Below are 26,838 nucleotides of genomic sequence, written 5' to 3'. Positions count from 1 at the left end.
ATCCTGTATAAATACTGTGTGTTAAATACAGATTATTTTGGAATATGAGAGAGCAGTATTAATAAGAAGACAATATCATATCTCATACATTTCATGACGAGGAAAAGACATCTTTGATAATATGCACGTGCTTTTCAAACTTGACGTTATTGTATTATGTACTAGACTATTTTCTTTACTACAGCTCTTAAGATAGAAGACATGCGAGGGATAGCCCGTAGTACATGCAAAGTAGAGAGCAAAATTACATTTGATCAAATTCCTAAACAGCGAAAGAAACCACTTGTAGTATACTATATTTACAAAATTTAATTTTGTATTGTAACTGAATCTACCTTTTCATCCTGTTGTGTGGAAAGAATTAGTTAAACATGTTAATTCAAAGATAAAACGTACGAAAACTCACACAAGTGCTTATTAGTAGTTTCCATGCATTAACAAAGTTTTTTGGGTAGTCATGCCAAATGTAAAGAGTAATACACAGAGTAGTACAAGAGTATGTATGTACAGTCACAAACGAAAAGGAAAGTTCTAACTGGACTTCAGGAACTGAAATTTAACAAGACTGAAATATTTGGTGCATTAACGGAAGGCATTGTTATATGAAAATAATGTAAGGAAGAAAGTAAAATATAACAGACATAAATATTACATAAGTATCCATCAGAGCTGTACAAGTTGGGGAAACAGGAGTAGAACTTACATGCATGGCATAAAAATACAACAGTCATAGAGAATTAGTACAAAATGCAGACAGAAGTGCTTCACTGAAACTGTGATATCAATAAACAAGAATTTAATAAACAATTACAAACAGTTCACGTTTCACATAATAGTTCTTCCACATTATCTTCAAATTTACTTCAGTTTTTGTTGTAGGATTGACAGATGTGTTGTGACTAATGGGGAAAATATCCATTTATTTCTTCAAGAATACTGAAGTGTTGTGACCATTGTAATATGTAGTGGTATTGCAGGAAGAAAATTGCCTTTAGTATTTATTTCTAGTTGCTAGCAAGAATATGAAACTTTTGTAGAAGCAGATGTTCGTCCAGCTTTCAATATGCAGTGACATGCTATTCTGACATGCAAACAGTATTTTTACACTGATAATTGAATGAGTGTTGTGGTTCACAGTCAGCTGAACAGTTACTATTGTGTACTAGACCATTGTAGTTGTGTTTTCAATGTATAAGAGAAACTTTCCATTAGAAGATGATATCCAGATTCAAAAAGAAATATAATGAACCCAAGAAAATATACAAAGAATAGACGAAAAAAGAATGGTACTTAAATCATACTGAATATAATAATCTAATACAGAGATTCCCATCCAGAGTTCCACAAAACTGCACAAAATATTTTAAGAACAGTCATAACTCGAGAACTTTGCTGGTGATTCGACATGTGAACTTGCTGCCATTTGGAGGCAGGCAAAGAAGCTGATCAGTATACCATAGCCGCCTAGATCTCTCGCTTACGGTCGTTAATACCGGTCTCAGTTGGCAGGAATGCATGCCTTTGACGTTTCCACTACTGTACAATTTCGTGTTTGCTTATCAAAGTTGCAGTTAAGAATAAGATTATTCTGCTCCAAATATCACCCTGAACAGCCTATGTCAACAGAATTACGCATTCAAAGAAGTGTTTACTTTTTTATTAATAATAAATAATAACGTTATTTGCTTTACGTCCCACTAACTACTCTTTTACGGTTTAAGGAGACGCCGAGGTGCCGGAAGTTTGTCCCGCAGGAGTTCTTTCACGTGCCAGTAAATCTACCGACACGAGGCTGACGTATTTGAGCACCTTCAAATACCACCGGACTGAGCCAGAATCGAACCTGCCAAGTTGGGGTCAGAAGGCCAGCGCCTCAACCGTCTGAGCCACTCAGCCCGGCTGTTTACTTTTTTAACTGAGAGAGAAGAGTGCTTGAAGAGGCACTCTCTGTACCCATGCTGTACATACTGTATTTAAGGAAATGCTTACGAGTTTTGTAAGTTGTAAGATTAGAGTGAATGGCTTTCTTCGGAGAATATTAACTAAACTTTCTTTCCTTCTTTCTTTCTTTCTTTCTTTCTTTCTTTCTTAATCTGTTTACCTTCCAGAGTTGGGTTTTCCGTCGGACCCAGCGAGCGATCCGACTCCTACCGCCTCAACGGCAGTGTCCTGGAGCATGAGACTTTGGGTCGGTGGATACAACTGGGGAAAAGGACCAGTACTTCTCCCAGGCGGCCTCACCTGCTATGCTGAATATGAGCCTGGTAGGGGATTGGAAGATCGGAAGGGATAGACAAGGAAAAGGGAAGGAAGTGGCAGTGGCCTTAAGTTAGGTACCATCCCGGTATTTTCCTGGAGGAGAAGTAAGTAGGGAACCACGGAAAACCACTTCGAGGATGGATGAGGGGGGAATGGAACCTAACTCTACTCAGTTGCCCCCCCCCCCCCAGGTTTAGTAGACCCCGTTACAGCCCTCGTACCACTTTTCGAATTTCGTGGCAGAGCCGGGAATCGAACCCGGGCCTCCGGGGGTGGCATACTGAATAAACACTTTTCTAAAATTTAACTGAAAATATACGAACTTCAATTTGGCTCTCCTACTGTACAACACTATTTTATATTTTGCCCTAGGTTAAAATGTGCCAGGCAGACAAGGTTTTCCATGGATTAGTTATTATTTAATTATTTCTAGAGTTCCCCAAAACAAAGTTGGAAAACTCTGAGTAATTTTTTTTGCTAGGGGCTTTACGCGCGCCGACACAGATAGGTCTTATGGCGACGATGGGATAGGAAAAGCCTAGGAGTTGGAAGGAAGCGGCCGTGGCCTTAATTAAGGTACGGTCCCAGCATTTGCCTGGTGTGAAAATAGGAAACCACGGATAACCATTTTCAGGGCTGCCGATAGTGGGATTCGAACCTACTATCTCCCGGATGCAAGCTCACAGCCGCGTGCCTCTACGCGCACGGCCAACTCGCCCGGTCTGAGTAATTGAGACATAAATACACACTATACGTCACCAGATGTTTCAAACATTGTAGTAGTTTTATTGGCTTTAAACCTCGAACTCACAATGTATTTTGCTTCTTTTTAGCAACCTGATAAAATTTGAGACCCGATCGATAGAGTTCCAAAAGGAAATGCCAAATGTTAATTTATTTCTCGGCGAACCGCTTCAGATTATTGTTTAGCATAACACGGACTGTGTTAATTGATAATAACAAATGATGGTATGTTGTCTCCGGAGAGGTCTGGTGCATAGTTGACGTCCTATGTGCGATCAGCACGTCTGTGAGAATGTGGCCCTGCCTAAGATGGATTGTAATGATGAAGACTATACAAATCCAGTCCCCGGGCAAGAGGAATTAACTAATAAGAGTTAAGATCACCGACCTGACCGGGAATCGAACCCGAGAGCCTTTGAACCAAACGCCAGTACGCTAACCATTTAGCCACAGAGCCGGACAGCATGCACACCACGCAAATATTCGAATGGTTTTCATTTATCCTGTGGACTCTGCTCGCGAACTTTACCGGTGATTTACTATATAACTGTGATATTCTTAGCCAACCAGCTCAAGAAATAAAGTACATTCAGGATGTCCTAAGAACGTGGGAAGTGTTCGGTGCGTGTATAGTACATGCCAAAACAACACAAATGTGCTCTTTGACAGGACCTCCTATGGTCAATCGTACTTATATTACTTTCAAAGTCGTAAAATATTTATGTTGACGAATGGATCTCTACCGGCTTTAAGTACCGTTCTACCTGGGTGGTGGATACATTGAAATATATTTATAACTGGGATGTGCGACTAGCATAATCAACAAATGGGTTATAATCTCAATCTCACCATCCTCCCCGTGGTTTCCTCGATTCAGGTCGATCAGGATTCCCTAATAATATCTGACACAGGCAATGCCCACTTGCGCAGTCCCATTCCAAATTAATTACAAAAGCGCACATCAGTGCAACATTACAGCAACACGGGTTATTGGGGCGGATTCCACACACCAGTTCCAGGAAGCTAGTCACCACAATTTCCCATATCTTTAACGTATAACATCAAGATTCAATAACTTAAAAATCAAAATGATCTCGGTACAGACCATCTGGAAGGTAACGGTGACCTTGAGGATTTGAGTGGTCAGCCCTTCAGAAATTCTTCCGGTACCCACGTCTGTTGCAGGCAGAGTGAACCGCCCAACTCCAAACGTACTTACATCTCTCGACTACTTGAATGGAAATCGAATCCATGTCCTACCACAAGAGCAACACATGCATTTGTCGCCTTCAACAACTTAGCATTCTTAGCAATACAGAGGAAATATTCTCGACTTGCAGGCCTTTGGCTGAGTTTATCACTCGTACTGTCCACTTTGGTAGCATTGTATCTCCTTTCAAGTAACTTACCGCTAAAGTTGTGTAACATATTGGAAGCACTGTACATAGGAACTGATATCAACGTACATTACCTTATTTAAGGCCACGGTCGCTTCATTCCCACTCCCAGCCCTTTCCTATCCAAACGTCGCCATAAGACCTATGTGTCGGAGCGACGTAAAATATAATATTATATCAGCGTCATCTTACACAGGCTTACTGATCAAATCTTCCCATAGGCAAACCTCGCACTACTTGATAAGCATCCCGCAAAGCCAGAAAACACGATGTAATTATGCGACGAATTAAAGCCTCCAAGGTAAGGAGAGCGATGGATTTATGAATTGTTAGGAGGATTGACACCATAAAGTGTAAAAGTACCTCCAAGTGCAGGAAGGGGAAATATGATGAAAGAAAAATCTCCGAAAAATGTTGATGTAGTGGGAGGGCTGGGGGGGGGGGGGGGGCGGGGGGGGAGCGACGAATATAAGAAAGATTTGCTATGCAAGAACCTACTATGAACCTCGAATACTACCGTGATTATTGAAAGGCACTATCTTTTTAGCATCCCGAAGTACGGCTAACTCGTACAATAAAAATTATATTTAATGATGAAATAAAGCCTATGCTATTTGTAATTTGAAAAGGGTCCTTTGGAGTGAGTTTTTCGTAAGGGTTATGGCGTACTTTTGGGCAGATTGTTATAATGAAATTATCAGAGAACAGTAATTATTTTATAACAGTAAATGCAATGTGAGGAATATATTTTTTGGCTTATATGTAACAATTAAAAATGTCACTAATAATGAGGGCCAATGTCGAGTCACAGATATCTGTTCATAATTAAATTGTAAAAATAAGTGAGTTCAAAATCAAGAATAAAACTTTTGGTATGCCTTAGTTACGAACTCACGTCCAGGTGAAAAACGATCCACTTAGTCACCCTGGCACATGCTGTAAAAAAAAAGTTAACTGAATTCCTTTCATTTCTCGAGAAAAGGAAGAAGATGCAAAACTCGGCACCAGTGATCGCCACTGAAGGGTATTTTCTGTCTTCTATTTCAGGGTTTGGAGGTCATTGTGGGAGTTGATCGCAACAATTAGGTTTTCTTGTACAATTTAATTATTTGTTCGGTTAATTTTGAGTTCTTATTTTCATGTATAACACCAAGTTAGTGTGTTATTTATGTCTAGGATTTGATTTGTAAAGACCGTGCACATTTTAATTTGGGATTTAGTGTTAGGGTCGACAGCTGAGAAATTAAGGACCGTAGTTTTGACAGGCATGTTTGATTATCATATGTAACTATGACAGTAGAGAATTGGAAAATGGAGGCTGAATGAATTTATAAGTAACACGATCACTGAGTAAGAGGTAAATAATACTATGTTGTCAAATAAAAATATATAAAGTAATGGTAGTGATCAAGAGGTTGGTGATGATGGTGACTGATCACCAATAATGTAATCAAATGATAACAGTGTTAAATAACATGTAAAAATCAGATGTGGAAAGATACCATCCATTGGCGAGATTTAATTTTGCACAAATTTAATTACGAGGCCTTTTTCGAGTCTCAAATAATATTGGAGAGGTTGCTACAGCATGTATTTAAAGATTTGTGGATCTTAGGTACTGATAAGGTATTAATTTTTTCTTGTCGAGATTTCGCAATAATATTGTAGTTAAAATTGAGGATCCGACTTACGTTTGGATGGTGGCTTTATTCACTATGGTTTTTGTGAATTTTGAACAGTATGAAGTCAGGATGTTGTAAAATTTAAGAAACGAGATTTCCACTTCCGGAGGTGCATATGGCCCTGAGGTTCACTCAGCCTACACCAAAAATGAGTACCAGGTTAATTCCTGGGGGCAAAGGCGGCCGAACGTAGAGCTAACCACTCTACCCCATCACGAGCTGAGGTTAACAATGGTGGAAGCCTTTACCTTCCACTCCTCCAAGGGCCTTCATGCCCTGTACGGAGGTGACTTTGCTTTGCATTGCTATGGAGTTGTAATATAAAGTGGTTGTGTCATGTGGAGGTTATAGGTATTAGTTCACAACTCGTTCACATTCATGAATCTGTAATTATGAATTTAAAGAATAAATGGTACGCAAACTGAACGGAGTAATGGGAAAGATATTTTTTTGCTAGGGGCTTTTTACGTCGCACCGACAAAGGTAGGTCTTATGGTGACGATGGGATAGGAAAGGCCTAGGAGTTGGAAGGAAGCGGCCGTGGCCTTAATTAAGGTACAGCCTGGTGTGAAAATGGGAAACCACGGAAAACCATTTTCAGGGCTGCCGATAGTGGGATTCGAACCTACTATCTCCCGGATGCAAGCTCACAGCCGCGCGCCTCTACGCGCACGGCCAACTCGCCCGGTGGAAAGATAATTGAATCCTTATATTTGAATATTATAATAAGAGAGTACACACTTTACCTTTTAAGGAGCAGTTATAATGTTTGGGTGTAAACTGACACACGTTTAAAAGTTAAGCTAATTAGAAAAATGAATCTTATTTATATTATGTTGGTATTTTTCGTATAGATAATTAATTGAATTTTGATTTCTTGTTGTTGTGTTGACAATTAATTGAGGTAGTAGTGTATTCATTCAGTGAAATAAGCATTCTAGAATAACATTATAATGTCATTATATGACTAATTCTGAGCCGAGGATTAATTATTTTATTCATTTTTATTAATTGCATTCAATTAAACTTTGTTTATTTATTTTATTATTTCTTTAAGGCTCACATCTTTGATATTTGAATAACTCTCAAGTCAATTTTGTGCCTACTTATTTTGATAATTTCTAACTATATCTCAGTAAGCATTCAATTATTCAATTAACCAATTAATTAAATATTGGGTCATCAGGACCACATAAAATGAACACTTTGAAGATAATCATCAGACGGGAATTAAAAATTGTAACTCAGTTATTGCGTGTATAGGAGTTTTAAAATTTAATTAATTACTGTTCAATTATAAGTTGGTTCCTAATTCAATTATGAGTCTAATTACTGAATCACTCGACCACGGTACATGTGTGATGTACAATCAAGAATGATGACAATGTTAAATTACAATTATAAATTCAAAAAATTATAAACAAAATGAGAATTAATTTAAAATGTTTACCATTAACTTGTAACCTAGCATTCATCATATCCCAATCATAGAATTTAGGATTACTAGGAGCCTAAAACATGAAGGTTCAAAATGCTGTCGTCACAGTTCTCTTAATTTAGTTTCAGGATTTTATTTTTAAATAAATTTCTCCTTTTTATTTCATTTAATTATTGACTTATGTGAATAAATAATAGGAAAGACAACAGTCCGCTTTATTTAATACACTTAGCCGTATTTTGAACCCTCCTTGCACCCATGAAACTGACATGCGGACTCACTGCGACCCTGAGAAGAGTGAACCCATTTTGTAATTATAGAAGCGCGGCTAGGTAACATCTATGAACCGCAACTCATGCTGTAAATATTGAAAAAGTGTGCAGTACCTAGTGCCACTTCGTTCTGACGGATCCAAGAAATCATGTTTCAGTGTCTTATTTATTTATTTATTTATTTATTTATTTATTTATTTATTTACGAACCTATTCTGGAAAACATTTATTAAATTTGATCGACTTCTCCACGTTAAAAATATTTTGAAAAATACTACTGTTTCCTCTTCAAAGCAGTAGATGGAAAGCGTTTAAGAATGAGGGGGTCTTCCTGTTATTTTATGAAACTGAATGTATTTGTTCAGTTTTTGAAAATCTCAGCTGAACTACACGAACTGTAATCTGCGCACTTGAGCTGAACACGCGCTGCGTCAATACCAGCTTGTTGAGTAGCTACATGCTTCTTGCGTGAGGTTTATTTATCTATTACTCGTATACCATTCACGGCCTCAAATATTTGAAAACACAGATTTATTCAACTGCCGAAACCAAAAACATTGACATATTCAGAAAGTTTTTCAATTTTGTACTAAAAATACATTTAATGATTACCTCAATAACAGTGAACAACAATTTTACCAGTCGCTTTACATCGCACCGACACAGATAGGAATTATGGCGACGATGGGACAGGAAAGAGCCAGGAGTGGGAAAGGAAGTGGCCGTGGCCTTAATTAATGTACATCCCCAGCATTTGCCTGGTGTGAAAATGGGAAACCACGGTTCAGGGCTGCCGACAGTGGGGTTTTAACCCACTATCTCTCGAATACTGGATACTGGTTGCACTTAAGCAACTGCAGCTATCGAGCTCGGTACAGTGAACAACCCACATTTACATATCATTGAAAGGCCTATATAGGGCCTTCTGTCTGTTAGGTCATCAGCTCAGAGGCTGGTTGGATCCTCAAATAGCACCACCAAAGGTTATGCGGTTATAAGGAAACCCCAAAAAACCAATGGCAGCACCAAAATGAGGCGTACTAGGCAAGATGAGGAGTGAGGTAGTTTGCCATTGCTTTCCTCACTGCGTCAGAAAGTACTATTGCAGCACGACTGATCCTATGAGCAGCACCTTTCATAACATTCAGATGTACTAGTCATGCTCTGAATGTCATTACTCAGCACTACCCATACCCCAGCAACTTCCATATTGTCACAGCCATGGATGCTGACTGGGACTTTGGTGGAAGCTATACTTTACTCTGACCTGTGCCAAGAGATGGATGCAAAAGTACTGTATCCATCAAGAAATGACAGCAGGCAGATAGGGCCTGATCGTGTGAAAATAAAACATTCAATTTTCTTTCTCTAAGGTTAACTGAAATATGGACTTTGGAGTTCACGAAAAGTAATATTGTACGATAAATGTAATCGTTCTTTCTGCAAGCGCTATTACAGATAAGAAAACACAGTACCTTTTACTTAATCTTGAATTTGAAGCTTTTGTACCTTAATTTAAATATTTTTGTAGTTTAGGAAAACCGAAGTTGATTTTTTGCAGTTTCAAGTACGTAGAATGTGCCGTTCATTATGTGATTTAGGTCTTGTCCGTCTTCACTCTGTAAGAGCGAAATAAGCAGTGATAGTTGCTGGTCTATGAAATTCTGAGAAAGATTTCTGGCCACTTCGATACTGCGATAATTTATGCCAGACCTATACGAACAGAAGAGGGCGTAGGAACTGTATAGACAAGTTAAGGACTAGGTATGGAGCATCAGCGTTTTGCTCAGGAAACATTCAGTAGCACACCATTACTGTAATTAAGTACTTCGTCAGTGACAGCAATATTAGATTATCCGGAAAGTTTTGAATGGATTGGACAAGTGTACGAGCATTCTATGTGCAGCCATACCATTTCAAAGTTCATGCTATGTTATTGGGTGACATTTGGCTGTGCCTCACAGGGAAGTCCTGATGTGATCATCAGAAGCTGTTTACTATGGATGAGCGAAAGTTACATTACCGGCTGGTAAACCTTTTTTCAACGTAAAGGGACGAAGTGCGGCACAGATATGCAAAAATATTTATGAAAGAGAAAGTTTGTAGAGAAGTGTTTTCATGAATAACAAGTTCAGAATAGTCTTAGAATTTTCACGCAAAGAAAGTTATGTCTTCTGAGTGATAGTACACTTTATTATGAGTTACTGCCATACAGTTAGACGATTGATTATGTCATATGCTTCAAGCAGTTGGAAAAAAAAACCACCCCAACATTGAACAGAGGCTTACAGAACAAGCAAAGTGGAAGGATGCTATATTCTGTCAAGAGCTCTCCCGTGTCTTTGGTCATCCAAAGAATGTTGTATGATATTTTTGGGATGCCTAATCATACCCAAATTACTGACCGGGAGTATGTAGATTTCACTTATTTATGTCTCCATCAATGGAAAATAATTATATGATGCCAATACTAACAAAAAGCACTTTTCACCTGAAAGCCAGTCTAGTTCAACGAGGATGGAATCTTGAACGTTTAAGAGTCATGGAAAAGATAGAATATATTTTTGTTAAAGACATAATATCTGCTTCACGTTTTGCATAAGTGAACGATCAAACCTTACCAGACAAGCTAATATAAGGGTATAGTGACTCTTAATATCTATCACAGCGCAGTACTTTACTCAGCTGTGATCGTGCAGTTATTATTAAAAAAATAACTAATCCAATTTATAATAGCTGTCATATTTTGGAAACACTTGAAGACATATACTGCAGTGAAGATGTTCTTCTAGGGACTAGACTAACATGTGCATGAAGCTGTCACAAGACCAGTCATCTCTGGACATGACGTTCTCTGCTGACAACACCTATTATCCGTTGTTACCACTGAAGAAGAATTCCAACCCACACTTTTGACATTCCCAATAGGACAAATTTCCAGCGCAGTCTTCAGCATTGCGTTTTTTCATTTCTGTCAAGTGACACCTTTTTAAACAAAATGCGTGGATTTGACTCTTCCACTAAATCATGCAAAATAGAATGAATGAGGTAGCCATTTCACTCAGATTATGATAGACATCTTTAAATGGTACGTATAGAAGAGGTTCCTGTTCATTACCCCTGAGTGACTGTAATAGACTATGTACCATTGAGGTAGCTTTTATATGGATACCCAACAGAATCTCATGAACCTTTATCGCTGAGGATTCATGCTTCCGTGTGCACAACACTTCAGTTTCAAAAGGCTGTTACTTTTTAACTCTATATCAACTGCTGGTTGCCATTTATAATTGTATAAACAGAAATTTATGGCGGAATTTATTTTCGGATACACATTACAATTATCTCTGTGGATGGGATTAAACTTGAAGCAATAGATTACGTCATACTTAAACAATACAACGGAAACAAAGTAAGTTGACACACTTGTGTAGTGACCGACTGGGTTATGAATCATCTGTAGTCTTCGAAAGTGGGTTCTATAGAAATAATATTATTAAAATCTCTTGGTCAAACACATAGTGTGTACCGTACATGACCTCCACTAAATATTCACTATACCGGGCCTTCAGCTCACTGTTACAACGCAATAGAAACGGAAACAACTGAGGAAGATTTTGATCGATTGATTGGACTCACGAAAGATAAATTACAGCCTTGTAGGCCTCATCCAGTCTATTGAACGTTGCTCTAAATAGCATTCCCATAATCAGGATTTCAGAATTACTGGTGATGAATTTCTATTACGAGTTTTAAAGGTTGCAGATTGCTGCTTGTCTCTGAAGTGGACGATAAGGAGATTGTCACCGATCTGTTCTCACAGCCCTCACGAAAGTATGGTGTTACTGGTAAGAGAATACTTCATACATACGGAAGGTTATGATAACAATACTACCAACATAAGCTGTCAACAAATAGTGCAGAGCGTCCTTCTTTGAACCATACATGAAGTCAGAGACTTAAGAGACATTATTCACAAAAGTATCATACTGATAGCTCAGGCACAAGGTAACCTATTGTAGAATCGAAATGTTTCATTGAAATATTACTTTTAAGGTTACGTAATTGTACGGAAAGCGGTTTTTTGAAAACATATGATTTACGAATAAGGCTGTGTTATCAGCAACATGTACTTATCAATGATTTCTCTCTGAATTCTTTGTCGATGACTTAAAACAAAGAAAGGAAATTTGGATTTACAACAAAGCATATTCAATGGATAATTCTACAACGGGAATAATTCTGTGATATACTCTTAAGTAATGGAATATGAGGTTCCTTATTACATTAAAATTTCCCCAGACACTGTAACAGTAAGGAAACCAATATTGAAATCAACAAACAGTGTGAAAAACTAATTATAACATGTAATGTTGTGTTCTTAGTGCGAAAAACAAACACAAACATAAATTGACAGTGTTACACATGTGCACCACAACACTCACGTCACAACAGTGCAGACTGAATAAAGAAGTGTACAAGTGTTTACAAACCTGGCCACAGAGGTATCCTCAAGCACCTCCGTGCTAAGTAAAGGATGGTTTAATATTAGAGTGGGAGCTTCTGAGTTGAAAGATGCAAGCCTGTAGTCAATTTACAACATTACAATAGAGATTGTAACAGTACAAATGAATTATATAGTTCCTCTGTTACACATCAAAATGATGTTTGAAACAAGTGTATTTTATATTTAGGTAAGGAAATGAACAATAAGAAATTTAAACATACAATTAGTCACAAACATGGACAAGTAACATGCTTAAAATTCATGCGTGGATTTCAAGAGACACAGGAAGCAAAATGTAAAAATATATTTGAAAATAAATATACAAAGCATCTATATTGCATGTGAAGAAAGCTCTTTTAATGCTTAATTTAAAATGCGTTATATAAAAGAAACTAGAACTACAGATTTAACATATTTTCTTAGTATTATTTTAGTTTCATTGGTTTATAATTAGGATATATGCACTTAACACTACTTACCATTTCATGTTTAAGGCATGCTTCTGCCCAAGCATTTACTAATTCAAAGTGAAGTACAGCAGTTATTATTATTATTGTTATTATTATGATTATAAACATCGATTTTTATTACCTTGTCATTTGTTCAGTTAACAGAATGTTTGGAATCTAGTCATCAGTTCTATTCAAAGCTTTTCAGTTCTGGCATATCGCTATATGAAATGTCTAGAGCAATAATTGACAATGGCAAACTGCTGTAAGTAACATCATATCAACTCGATTCGATGTTTAGAGTAACGAAAGTAGGTATTAGCTAACTTTTGAAGGTACGAGCTGCCATGTACACAAATTAGGAATTCCGTCATTTCTTCATCTTTTGAGATGGGATGTAGGATAGTTGTATTATGACCGAGAAGTCGTTCGACTTAACGTCCTATTTCCAACTGTTCATCAACTAGATCTAGATTATTGTCTTGAGGTATCATGAGGATGTTTCTCCACCTGAGATGTATATCTTCGGAGCTAACCCTTTCCAGCCCAGTGATAGTAGGTGGCATTATTATATTTCTGAATGTATTAGTTCATTTGTAATTCATTATAAAGTCATGTGCCATTACGGTAATTTACCTGCAGTGCTAGTAGATAGCTAGTAATACTGGAGCAGTTTATCAAGTGAACATTCGAAACTATTTAAACATTTTCATGACTGTATGGATATACAAGTGATGGCATTCTTAAAATGACATAATTCATAGTCTCTTGTATAGTGACGTAAATTTCACTTCAAATTTATTAGAATGGAGAAAAGATTCCGTTTAAATATGCTATTTTCATTTTCCATTATTTTTCGCTGACCTGATGATGATGATGCTTGTTGTTTAAAGGGGCCTAACATGGAGATCATCGGCCCCTTTCGCTGACCTAAGGACAAGGATCATTTTATGGCACCTATGTGAAGTAGCTAATGAGTAATTTCTGCTTACATTTTCGAGCACTGCTTTTGTTTTTCTGATTTACGTAAATGTAATATTTTTACCTGAGCTTTCGTATTTTTCTGTTTTATTCTACCTTTCTTTGTCGCAACGATTTCCTTTGTCTTCACAATTTTTCTATAACCAAAGATGTCTCTTATCGATAAGATATTTCGACAGATCGATTTATATTCCGGTTTCACAAAACTGAAGAAATTTCATAAGGTTTCATGATGAATCTCTCGTATGATCCACACGACGTCACTAACTTTCAAACGTAATGAAGTCTGAAGATAATAAATATTTGTAGCTGCATGTCCAAGGTGCAAAAGTTTGTAATTTCTCAAGAAACAGTACCTTTTCTCATCACTCGAAATAATTTGGGCTGGAAATTGTTAAACTTCGTAGTTTCGACCACGTTCGCTACAGGGATACAGGCAAGTTTGACCACACGACTAAGGCTACGTAGGAGGATAAAGTGAGCGACCACCAAACCTTTTTCTTAAACTAACTTTAAGCCGCTGGGGAGATATAAAAGGGTGACTCTTTAATGTTAACATGTGTAACCAACGTATTTCGAGTTCTAAAGGTTACATTCGAACTTAGGTGGTAAGTTCTGTTATCTACGAATGGCTTTTGCAGACGTAAGCGGAGAAATTGATTTTGAAAAGCCAATACAGAGCAAAGTGTCTAATTTGCGAAATTTGAAGTCATTTATTTACAATATCGACTCAGTTTATAACTGTTAGGTTCTTCTGTCTGTCAAAACTGATTTACGAATAAATAAACTTTGAAAGTACCTGAAAAAGAAAACGTATAGCAGATATACTTAAAAAGAGATAAATCACGTAATTAATAATACAATATGATGATGATGTTTCGAGAACGAAACATGTCATTCTATTTTAATTAAGTTGTTTTTTCATGTAGTTTCTAAATTTATTTTTTCATAAATTGGTTTCAACAGACTGAAGAACCTAACAGTTATAAAGTGTGATATGCTGAATGTCATTGTTGTGATATATGCCACACACACACAAAATTGGTGAGACAGATTTATCCTGTAAAGCTATCATCCCAAAATTCTTCCTCAGAAAATATATTTCCTTTATACATGACGCTTTCAGTAACAAAGGAAGTATTAATCAAAAATCTTTGACAAGAACATGTTAGAGTTGATATCATTATCATGGGAATCACTCATATAAGTAATGTACTGTATGTCTAATTCCTACTGTCTCTATCGGCATAAAGAGACCTGCTCTGAGACAAAGACACGGGTCTCTCACATTCGAATACTCTTCATTGGTAACTGAACGCGCCATAGTTTTATTTCACAAGTTTTATTTCACAGCCTTGCACATAGGAGTTGATTGCCTCACCAAATAGCTTCAAGAGTGTTGAAATACGTTACTAATAGCTTGTAGTTTGTGGGTAAAATCAGTTATTTTTCCAATATCGGAGGGCCAAAAATGGTGAGAAACTGTTTTTTCGATTGTCTTCTCAAATGGTATTGTGATTTTTAACACCAGATATTACGGTACTTCGGTTTGTGGATTTCCAGTTGCGTATGAACGTAAGTTGCCAAAGAACTGTGGGGAACCATACATAGCATTGCTAAGGGAGCCTTCATCGAGTCCATAGCTTTTGCCGAAGTAGTGTAATTTATTTTACTAAGGGCTTATTTAGTTGCCACAAACTATCATACGACTACACCTATGCAAATTATTCTATTATTGTTGAATAATGTAGAAAAGAGAAAAATAAAATTGTTTTGTTTATAACCAATAATTTTTATTAATGCCAATACTTCTTGCTGCTAAAGAACTGTACCTACTCATATGTTCTGGTAAACTCTAAATCATGAAATTTTACTGACACTATGGCGATAGAACAGAAGTGAGGAGAAACTTACAATATCCCATACCTGCACCTGAGGGATAATCTTCTCCTTTTTTGGTTTTGATTAAGCATAAGAAGAATAACTTTGAAATAGGAAAGTAATTTAGGCCCTGAGGAATGTATTTTCTTCCCCATATCGCCGAACAAACCAAGAGCCGCATATAAATAAGGTAAATAGCTATTCCAATTCAAATTTAATACTATTTTAATGCGTTAGGCCTCTACCTGATAAAGCATTCTAAAACATGCATTTTTTAGATTCTAGTGGACAATCTTAAAACATGCCTGGTCCTAAAAGAGCTTTGCTTACTGAGTTGAGATAAGGCTCTACTTTAGTTATATTGGAAACGTGTACCTTTGATGTAAAGCACGTAGATGAGCTATCAGTTACAAAGGCAACGAATGCTGAAAGAATTTTAGGAAAGCAATCTGCTTTAAAATACGTGCAACAATATTAGCCTTCTGTTCAGACTTCCTACATTACTAAGACAGAAGCGTACTTAGGATCTACGTTATCCATAATTTTACAATGCGATGAAAGGTTGAACTTTTGTTGATTCCAACTTAAGGGTCGGTCTTGTGGAATTCTGAGCAGTGGGAATAATGTGATCTGCTAGTGGGATTGTTATAACTAGTATCTATGAAGGGATACATCGATATTCGATCCTGTACAATATTCCTTGTGTGATTTATCATTATCATTGATTTATCATTATCATTTATTTATCATTTTATCCCAGAGTTAATTTCATTTCACTCCTCAGTTGTGAAATCTCCATCCAGATGATATTTGCAAGTCCCTCCCATGATCCCATCCTCAGTATATCCTAATGCAGCGAACACCAAAGCAGAGTTTCACGGACATGGCATGCTTGTCCACTTACGTTAATCCTAGGAGAAAGAGTATGGCAGCATAATCCTGAAGCTCTTCCTTGATGGGTTTACCACTAGGCTGCTTAGTTTATATAACAATGTTTAATGCGACCAGCCATCTCACTGTACTCTCTTTACGTAACTGATCTGGTATTATTCTCATCATATACGTAAAATTTAGAGACATAACTTGTTTATTTTTTTATGATTGTATAGACTTTAATAACGAACATTCACTGTAACTTACTATACTCCTGTGATCTCTTGATTCAAGTACACTACTATATAACAAGGTATATTTTGTTGCCATCCAGATTATGGGGTGTCATAATCCTCCCTTGTCGTTATAGTGCGCACGGGCGTCGAGCACTCTCTCGTAGTGTGTTAGGATTGATGGTCTGGTGCGAATCGAATTTCTGAAATTCCGCCCCCCCCCCCCCACGGAAGCCTTTGGACATTGCGTACGCATGGATCCTTAACTTTCAGATATACATTATCATGTATTCTGTGTTTTCTCATTGCCGACTTGAATGCGATGAGAGGGTGATGCTATATATGTAGGGCTATACCATATTAAAAGAACAGTAACACTTGAAAGGTGATTGTCAATATCAAGTTAATTATCAATTGTCTCATAGCCTTCTTCTAAAGTCCACAGAGGCGAAAGTGAATGTGATTTGAAGCTCGGGTTGGAGATGTAAGATGAGTTTAGTAAATTAAAAATTCTTATAAGATAAATGATCTTCTTCCAAAATTTTTAGTTCATATATTGACATTCATTTTATGCAATTGTAGATCAGTGGGATTGTTCTAACTGGTATCTATGAAGGGATACATCGATTTTCGATCATGTACAATATTCCTTATACACTTGTAGATCAACAACTTATAGATCTGCAACAAATTTTTCGGTTGTTGTTTTAAATCCAATATTTAGTAACAACAACAATAACAACTGTGAATCCAGTATACTTGCGTTACAATTGCTTCTACCAAAACGGTGTTAAAGTTGATATCACATCATTCTATGGAGCCTTGAATCTGTTCACAGATGAAAAGTGTATTATGTTGCCTTGATTACCGTGGTTCATGATGAGAATTGTTTTAAGCTTTTACAGCGAGCTATATTGCGAACTAGAATACATTTACCACTCTCTAACGGAATCTTAATGCCATGGCACTCTTATCCTGTAATTTAGAACAGACACGAACCCGCTTATCATGTTGCTTCTTCGAATTATATATTATAATACGTGGGCAATGAAGACAGGGAAATCAGACAACGCATTGTTTGGTGTTTGCTTTCTTTATACGCAAATTAAAAACGATTTAGAAGAGATTCAACACCTACTGGAAGGAATATTATACGTTCTAAATTCAGACAGTAATGAAGTGAATGGACGGCTGTTGGAAAAATGTAAGTAGTTCATTTTGAATGCAAACTATACTGAACAGAAATTTGGTGTTTTGAGGCATCTAGTTGTATACAGTTCTATTCCATAGTTTTAAAGCTTGGTGCTCATTTCGAGACGCTATACATTCATATCTTCGATTATTCAGTTGTGGCATTGCAAAGCTCTTCTGAAATTCAGTTCGTTTTATTGTCTTAAATTGATTTATATTCAAAATATGCTATGCTTTCTGCTTTCTTAGGAGTTTTCTATTAATACATCTACTTTAGCAAATATGATCTAAGTTCACATGCAGCTTTTTAGATAAGTACATTCTATCTATTACATTTCGTATAATCTGCGGCTCAAATACATCACATTCCTTTATAAGAGATAATGAACTTTCTTGAAGCTGATTTCAATGTACTCAAATACTGGTAGCCATACATCCACAGGAATTCCATTCTTAGCTAAAGCGTGATTTCTTAAAATCGAGCTTTCTTAGCAGAATTGCACTATTTCAGATTTCTGTGCCCTATGTGCGCTTCTACGGGAGCCAAATATGATCTAGACGCTAAAGAGGAAAAGCAGCAAACAATATGGGAAAACGTTAGGTGAAATTATTATTTTCGTAAGCTTGTTCATTGCGAGAGATTCTCTTCTATTGCTAGCTTGAGCACAAGTCGTTTGTTTGTTTGTTTGTTTGTTCGTTCGTTCGTTTGTTTGTTAACTCACTTCACGCCAGCTTCTTCTCTGGAGAGTCGAATTTTGACTACAGGCTTGCATTTGTTGTCAGAAAGTTAGATAAGCCACATGTTTACAAACTACCAGTGTGAACACACGGGATACAGCGTATCCAACATGCACTGTGTGAAGCAATCTCATTAAGATGAAATTAAAATTGTATTTTAAACATGAAAATTCATCCCCAAGTGGCTTGAGTACGAGACATCAGTTAACTGAAACATGCACTGTATGTAGTATGTTACACAGATAGTAGCTGTAGTATGTTTACAACAGTGTCATGTAATTGGCTTCCTCACAAATTTGAAGTTACGTTACACATACACATATATATCAGTACACTCAACATTTACGACCACAATGAACATGAATATGCGAGGACTGCTCAGCGTACTTAACATCGGCCAGTTGGTAGGTAATTACATTACGTCTATAACATTTGGTGTTCTTTTATTTCTTAAACTGAATAAATAATGAGCAATAACTTTTGTTGAGCAGTTCTCGTAGTAGGCAGTAGTAACCAATGCCACATTCCCCCTAATAATCACATGACATTTACATAAGTTCAAACTCTTTCTATAAGTGAGAAATTGGATTCATTTTAGTTTTGAAGCAATTCAGAATATAAAGAAAATACGGCCGAACTTTCAGGGCACATTCCTCATACGTAGAAAAAGAAAATATGTTATGAGGACAGGGGTCCGGAAACGCTTTACGCCCATGTTAAAACTCATTTTCTACAACTCTACATGGTACATTACTCATGGGAAACACTCAGGAACGGAAGGTACCAGCATACCACACGATTCCTTTCTTATATGATGAACGTACTATGTAGAGTTGTAGAACACGAGCTTTAACATGGAAATAAAGCGTGTTTGGCCCCATGCCTAAAATAACGTACTTTCTTCTACGTGTGACTAAAGTGTCCTGAAAGTTTGGCTGTACCTTACTGACACATTCTCTATGATTGGCTGCAATCAACAAATGACTATTCCTCGGCACAAGGGAGTACCTTTAATTTTTCATTATAGTTAAGATACAATAATACCATAAATCACGAGGAGGTGTGACAACTAATCCATTCACATCACAATCTTAACTTCTTAAACCAAAATATCTGAAGTAGGATTTAACAACTTTTAAATTAATTATTTTCAAATATGTGGGAGAGGATACATTAGCCTAATAAGTTTTTCGGCAGAAGATCTTTGAGAGGTCTTATACCTTGACATGAAAACGTCTTGTGTAGCATAGTGAAATTACCATTAAAGAGAATTGGAAAGTATATATAAGGTGCACAGCTTAAATAAGATCTGGAAGAACTAACACCTTTGCAAGTGGAAACGATTTGTGTGATAGTATCGTTAGCTGTATGTTTTAGGGACGTTAGTTCTAACACAGACTGGGGATATCGTTAAAACAGCACCGAATATGATCGTATTACACTACTGTAGTCCGTCATTGTAAACAATGGCAGCGTAAAGCGATTTATTAAAATGACAGAAAAATTAAATACTGACTGTTGGCAGCTTGGAGGCTTTGAATAGAATTGAAGTGATTCGCACCGCCTGTGATATCTTATTGATCAAATTATTATGTACAAATGGTTCAGTTAATCATCTTCGTATAGTTTCACATTCGCAAGTGCTGTTTTAGTGGCATAGGTGACTAATGCAATGTGGTTGTAACAGAAAACATGTAACATTTAACAACGAGAGTTCAAGAAGGAAAGAGTACACACCTATTTCCATGCACGTGACTTGCACAAAATGCAAAACTGTAGTGGATCAGCGTCGGATCTATCATTATGTTCTTTTCTGCTCTGTCTAACAAGTCACTTAGGTAGCATAAATGCCGGTAGCATCCTCTTACACCATACCTGGCGCAGTACTCATCAAGCACAAACACTTGACCAGGACTGAACCAGCCCTGAAAACATAACAAGATACATTATAGGTACTCTCTCACCCAATGCTAGAATTAAATATGAAGAGTTCATTTCAAGGGCAAGCTACTTATCACCTTCAGAATCTATAGCGTTCTTTACGTTACTGAAAAGTCATTAAAATGAACCTAGACGTCAAAATTTCGGCATTTAAGTTGTTTTCAAACGCTGACGCCCAAAATCAGAATTTTTGGTCATTTTTTGTGACTTTACACTTATGTTCATAATCATCTGAACACTACGAGGCAATTGAAGGGCTCAAGTAAGAAAATAAGCTTTATGCCAAAATGAAACAGTTTAAATTTTCATTCAAACTGTATGCTAAAATGCAAGGCTAAATACTAAAATGATGGGGAAGTTCCAGATATCAGTTGTTGAGGTTATATGCAACCTTCTCTCGTAGATGGCAGCCGAGGTATATCCAGAAATTATCACCGTGCCAATTGCAATCTTCCAGCGTTCTCTGTTTTGTCTCTCCACATGGAAAATATCGATCCAGAGCAACAGAGGAAGAGAAGAATAGACGAAGGCTCATTAAGAAAGGAGCAGAAGAAGATAAAATCAGTGGATTATATTTTAATATAAGCTCAAAGACAGCAAAGCCTGAGAAAATTAAACCATAAACTAAGGTTAGTTGGGTATTTGTTATTTGTGCCTTGAATGCAGAGAAGAAAAGATATGTTGAAAATGATTCCGTTCCTAGATGAGTAGACTACATATCTAACAGTGTTTGCTTGCATTGCGTCATTTCGAGTTCGAAATCCCGAAATTGCGCCATCGACTAACCACTGGGATAGTATTAGTCTGTATTTGTGTGTAGTGTGTGTGTTTTGTTGCTTCGTTTTAGAATATAATAAATCTAAAGTGTTAAGTATGATAATATATCTCATAGGGTAGAAAATGTCGGTAGATAGTGGAGGTAGTCCATTTGGAAGCTCTCCAGACAATGATTCATCAGAAAAGATTTCTTTTTTTGCTAGTTGCTTAACGTCGCACCGACACAGATAGGTCTTATGGCGACGGTGGGACAGGGAAGGGCTAGGAGTGGGAAGGAAGCGGCCGTGGCCTTAATTAAGGTACAGCCCCAGCATTTGCCTGGTGTGAAAATGGGAAACCACGGAAAACCATTTTCAGGCCTGCCGACAGTGGGGTTTGAACCTACTATCTCCCGAATACTGGGTACTTATCAGAAAGGATTATGTTAGAAGAAGTTTATATTGATGATATGTTATTATTTAACGAAACTGAAACACAAGAATATAGTAACAAAGAGGAGCCTAAAACAACGAGCAACACAAAACCTTCAAAGTCAACAAATATACATGACATGACATGACATGACATGACATGACATGACGTCACATGACATCATATCACATCACCTACTGTAGGTCCCTATATGGTATTTGTAGAGTCGATTAAACCTAACTGTAAAACTGGTAGTCTTAACCCATTGGCTGTAGAGCGTCGTTTTCTTTATGAGTAAAAGATACCTGATGTTAAACAAATACACAGAAAAGGTCGAAATAGAATACAAGTCACCTCTACAAATAGCAAACCTGCAAAATCTAATCCAAAGAGAAAAGAAACTAAAAGCATTCATACCCTCAATTGGTGTAAATAGATTAGGAGTAATTAAAGGAGTTGACACCTCACTTTCAGAAGATGAAATTGTAATATTTAAGGAGTCCCCTTATCCTATCATGTCTGCACAGAGATTGAATGGACGATGAACTAGAGATAGCAAGCCGGGTTGAGTGGCTCAGACGGCTGAGGCGCTGGCCTTCTGACCCCAGCTTGGCAGGTTCGATCATGGCTCAGTCTGGTGGTATTTGAAGGTGCTCAAATACGTCAGCTTCGTGTCGGTAGATTTACTAGCATGTAAAAGAATTCCTGCGGCACAAAAATTCCGGTACCTCGGCGTCTCCGAAAACCGTACAAGTAGTTAGTGGGAAGTAAAGCAAATAACATTATTTATTAGAGATAACAATTTACGTATAACACAACAGGAACGGCTAAAGTCACCTTTGCATGCCAACTCATGCCACAAAACTAGCTATATTTAATGTAATATTGGAGGTAGAGGCTTCCATTTTCTCTCCCTTGGTATGCGAACGATGCCAAAGATATGGCATACAGCAAACCAATTGAAGTGCTAGGGAACCTAGATGTGCTAAATGTTCTGTAAATCACAACACACAGGAGTGTACACAACAATTTCACAAATGTGCCAACTGCGAAGGAAACCATTTTGCAGGGTCAGAATGGTGTAAGTAACACAAAAGTGAAAAAGAAATAAAAGGAAAAATGAGGTTAGAAAAAAAATCTTGCTGAATTTAATTCCTTAACCAGGACTCAACATTTTCCGCCTCTTACACAAAGTAACTATTCACTTGCAAAGGAAATAATGACGAGGAAAATAAAATTTATAGGTATAGTAAACAATCTTCCCCTTAGATATTATAGTCCAAGGTACGACAGAAGAACATACCGAAGTTTATTAGATCACCCAAAAGTAACTGACGAAAACAGTACAATAAAAAATGGCGTATGGTTTTTGGTGCCGGGAGACCCCAGGACGGATTCGGTTCGCCAGCTGCAGGTCTTTTGATTTGACTCCCGTAGGCGACCTGCGCGTCGTGATGAGAATGACATAATGATGAAGACAACACATACACACAGCCCCCGTGCCAGGGAAATTAACCAATGATGGTAAAAATTCCGGACCCTGCTGGGAATCGAACCCGGGACCTCTGTGACCAAAGGCCAGCACGCTAACCATTTAGCCATGGAGCCGGACACTTGACCAATGATAACTGACAACAGGGAATGAGTAGTGAAATTAATATCGGTAAAACATCGTTTTTTTGCTATTTGGTTTACGTCGCACCGACGCAGATATGTCTTATGGCGACGATGGGATAGGAAAGGCCTAAGAAGTGGAAGGAAGCGGCCGTGGCCTTAATTAAGGTACAGCCCCGAGATTTGCCTAGTGTGAAAATAGGAAACCACGGAAAACCATCTTCAGGTCTGCCGAAAGTGGGGCTCGAACCCACTATCTCCCGATTACTGGATACTGGCCGCACTTAATCGACTGCAGCTATCGAGCTCGGTGGTAAAACATCTAAGAATAAGGCAATAAGACCAGTAGTGCAGGTAACTTGACAAATCACGAAGTGCAAGCATCATCTTCTTCTTCTTCTTTCTCGTAGAGTTTTCCCGCTGGTGCAGGGTCCGCTGTTTTAATCTTGGCTCTTCATTTTGCACGATCTTGGGCATCGTGTGGTCTTAAGTTGAGAGTCTTCATACCAGCATTTACCGTATCATGCCAGCGCTGCTTTGGACGTTCACTTGGACGTTGCCCATTAATTTCAAAGGAATTTGTGAAATTGGCAAATGTTCCAGGTGCAGCACGCAGAACGTGGCCATACCAATGGGGACGTTTTCCCTCTGCCTTCTCAGTGATGGTGCAATGTCCATTTGGTGACGAACGGTGTCGTTTTTGACATGACACTCAACACCGTATAAAGCAACGGACCGTACAAACCATACGGTATATTTTGGACTTCAGATGTAGTGGCATCCTTCTGTCGCAGAGTATGCGTGCCACTTCACTCCATCTCATCCCTGCGCAATTTATCCTACTTCGCATTTCATCACCTTCACTTCTCCGACATCAGCCTGTAGTTGAGATCCTAGATACCTCAAGCTTACGATCTTCGGTAACGTCTCTCTATCAACTTCGATGGAGCCGTTGCGTGGGATGGTTTCCTGGCATTCGGTCTTCTTTTTGTTCAGTCTAAAACTGTATTGTGAGAGACGGCTGTCCCCGTTTTCAACTTGACGCTGCAATCCTCTTCTGGTGGTATTAACAAGTGCAACATCATTAAAGTAAATTACTGTTAAAAAAAGAATCCTAAATAGATCAGTTTGGGCAGAATGTACAGTGGCGACATCCAATCAAGTTACAACACGATTAAATCATCCAGTTGTTAGGAACTATACCAGAGTAGATTTTTTTTTGCTAGTTGTTTTTACGTCGTAGCGACACAGATAGGTCTTACGGCGACGATGGGACAGGAAAGAGCTAGGAGTGGGAAGGAAGAAGCCGTGGCCTTAATTAAGGTACAGCCCCAGCATTTGCCTGGTGTGAAAATGGGAAACCACGGAAAACCATTTTCAGGGCTGCCGACAGTGGGGTTCGAACCTACTATCTCCCGAATACTGGATACTGGCCGCACTTAAGCGACTGCAGCTATCGAGCTCGGTACCAGAGTAGAGACATAATATGAACATACTATAGTGACTTTGTAGAAGTATACTGAAAAACGAGTTAATAGATTTGGTAGAAGTTTTTGGAGCACAAATAAATCAATCAGTCACTACTGATCTGCATTTAGGGCAGTCGCCCAGGTGGCAGATTCCCTATCTCTTGTTTTCCTAGCCTTTTCTTAAATGTTTTCAAGGAAATTGGAAATTTATTGAACATCTCCGTTGGTAAGTTATTCCAATCCCTAACCCCCTTCTTATACACGAATATTTGCCCCAATATATCCTCTTAATTCCTGGTTAAAGTGTTGGGGACCGAGCGAGTTGGACGTGGGGTTACATTCGGGAGATAGTGGGTTCGAACCCCATTGTCTGCAGCCCTGAAGATGGTTTTCCACGGTTTCCTATTTTCACACCAGGTTAATGCTGAGGCTGTACCTTAATTAAGGCCACGGCCACTTCCTTCCCTCTCCTAGCACTTTCCTATCTTAACGTCGCCATAGGACCTATCGACGTAAAAGAAATTCGTAAGTTTCATATTGACATCTATACAAATACTTCGCTAAAACAAGATCCTCAAAACAACAACTTTAGAAAAAATCTCTTCCCGTCTCACTTGACTTGTAGGGCCTAATATCCAAAACCACCCTTTTCATAATAAGAGTCGTCTCTGAAATCAATGTATTTTACAACAGTTCAACCAAGAACATTTTCAAGCAAATTAAGTTTCGTACATAGTTTTAATTAACAGTGGTTTTACATGATTTAATAGGTATCAATAATTTTTAATGTGTACATTTTTGCCTTTGCTGGCAGGATGTAGAGTTTACAGTGCACTATGTCTTCTGGTATGGGCTAGAATAAATTTGTTACTTTCATTGACCAGTCTCAGTCTTACCCTTGGCTTTGACAATATGAAAGTGACTGAGGTATGAGCGATTCTAGTAATACCGTTCCTTATGCAGCCAGTCCCTGTTACGAATGGTGTGAGAATATCGCTCACAGGGTCGGTTGGTGCATGCATTTCAGTGGGATTGGCAGACTGATATGTAATAGCAATTTCTGGCTCAGTGAGGAAAGCAACGGGAAACTACCTTATTCCTCATTTCCCTAGTATGCCTCTTCAGTGACGGCTAGGCTGTTTGTGACAGCTGTTGGTGGAGCTGTAGAGGATCAAACCAGCCTTTGAGCTGAATACCCAACATACATACAAGTACGTGGTCCATAGTTTTCAGAACTCTTTCTGAAGATGGCCCTAGTAGGGGCTGAAACATGTACTAGATTTAAAACGGCTTTTTAATGTGAATAACCGCAATCAAGTATCGAATATGTGGACCCTAATAATATATTCTTCTAAGAATAGTGTACAAATATGGCGTCTTAATGCATCCAGTATCACAATATGCGGTTTGAACATATTGTAGTAATTGGAGGACATACTCCAAATTCTAGTGAAGAATTATCTTCATATGCTAGTCTCACTGGATGGGTTTGAACAGGGATGGTGGGGGGAGGGGCAGGAATAAATTTTCTTTACTCCTTATTACCCATTTCCGACTACTTGGCAATATTCTATATCAGGGCCTCTCAGAGTGCATGCACCGTGCATGCACTGTGCACGATGCAAAAGAAGATTTCGCTTGGTTGACCAGAGTGCAGACCCCCCACTCCTCGATTTGGAGCAATAACGCTGTCTCTTTCTTTCCCCACGCCTGTCTCGCTCGCTCCGCCCGTCTCCCTCCTCCTCACTTGCTCCGTAGCGCTCCAAATCCGAGCCGAGCATAGCCGAGTAGCCTAGAGACAAAGCGTTGGTCCGAGCCGAGCCGAATGGGACCGATGCACTGTGCACAGGAACTCTGCGCCTCAATTTGCACGCGTGAGATTTTGGGCGTTTGAGAGGCCCTGTTCTATATTTTCCAATATTGCTGTGATGCTCAATTTTCTAAACAGTCAACTACACCAGTTATTGTCAGTTGTCTACGG

The 26,838-nt window shown here is 38.1% G+C and overlaps 1 protein-coding gene across 1 annotated transcript in view; it reads right to left on the bottom strand.

Annotated features, from left to right (window-relative positions):
* Window positions 1-26,838, bottom strand: part of Cadps (calcium-dependent secretion activator 1) — a 609,066-nt gene that overhangs the window by 284,404 nt on the left and 297,824 nt on the right. The window contains exons 18-19 of the mRNA XM_068226018.1: window positions 20,383-20,570; window positions 12,286-12,375 (exon numbers count right to left, since the gene is read on the bottom strand). Coding sequence (XP_068082119.1) covers window positions 12,286-12,375; window positions 20,383-20,570 — 278 coding nt within the window. The remainder of the gene's footprint in view (window positions 1-12,285; window positions 12,376-20,382; window positions 20,571-26,838) is intronic.

The sequence above is a fragment of the Anabrus simplex genome, chromosome 2 (genome assembly GCF_040414725.1).
Source record: "Anabrus simplex isolate iqAnaSimp1 chromosome 2, ASM4041472v1, whole genome shotgun sequence".
NCBI classification, from domain to species: domain Eukaryota; kingdom Metazoa; phylum Arthropoda; class Insecta; order Orthoptera; family Tettigoniidae; genus Anabrus; species Anabrus simplex.
Note: the sequence above shows the minus strand (reverse complement) of the source record. Positions and strands in the feature narration are given on the sequence as shown.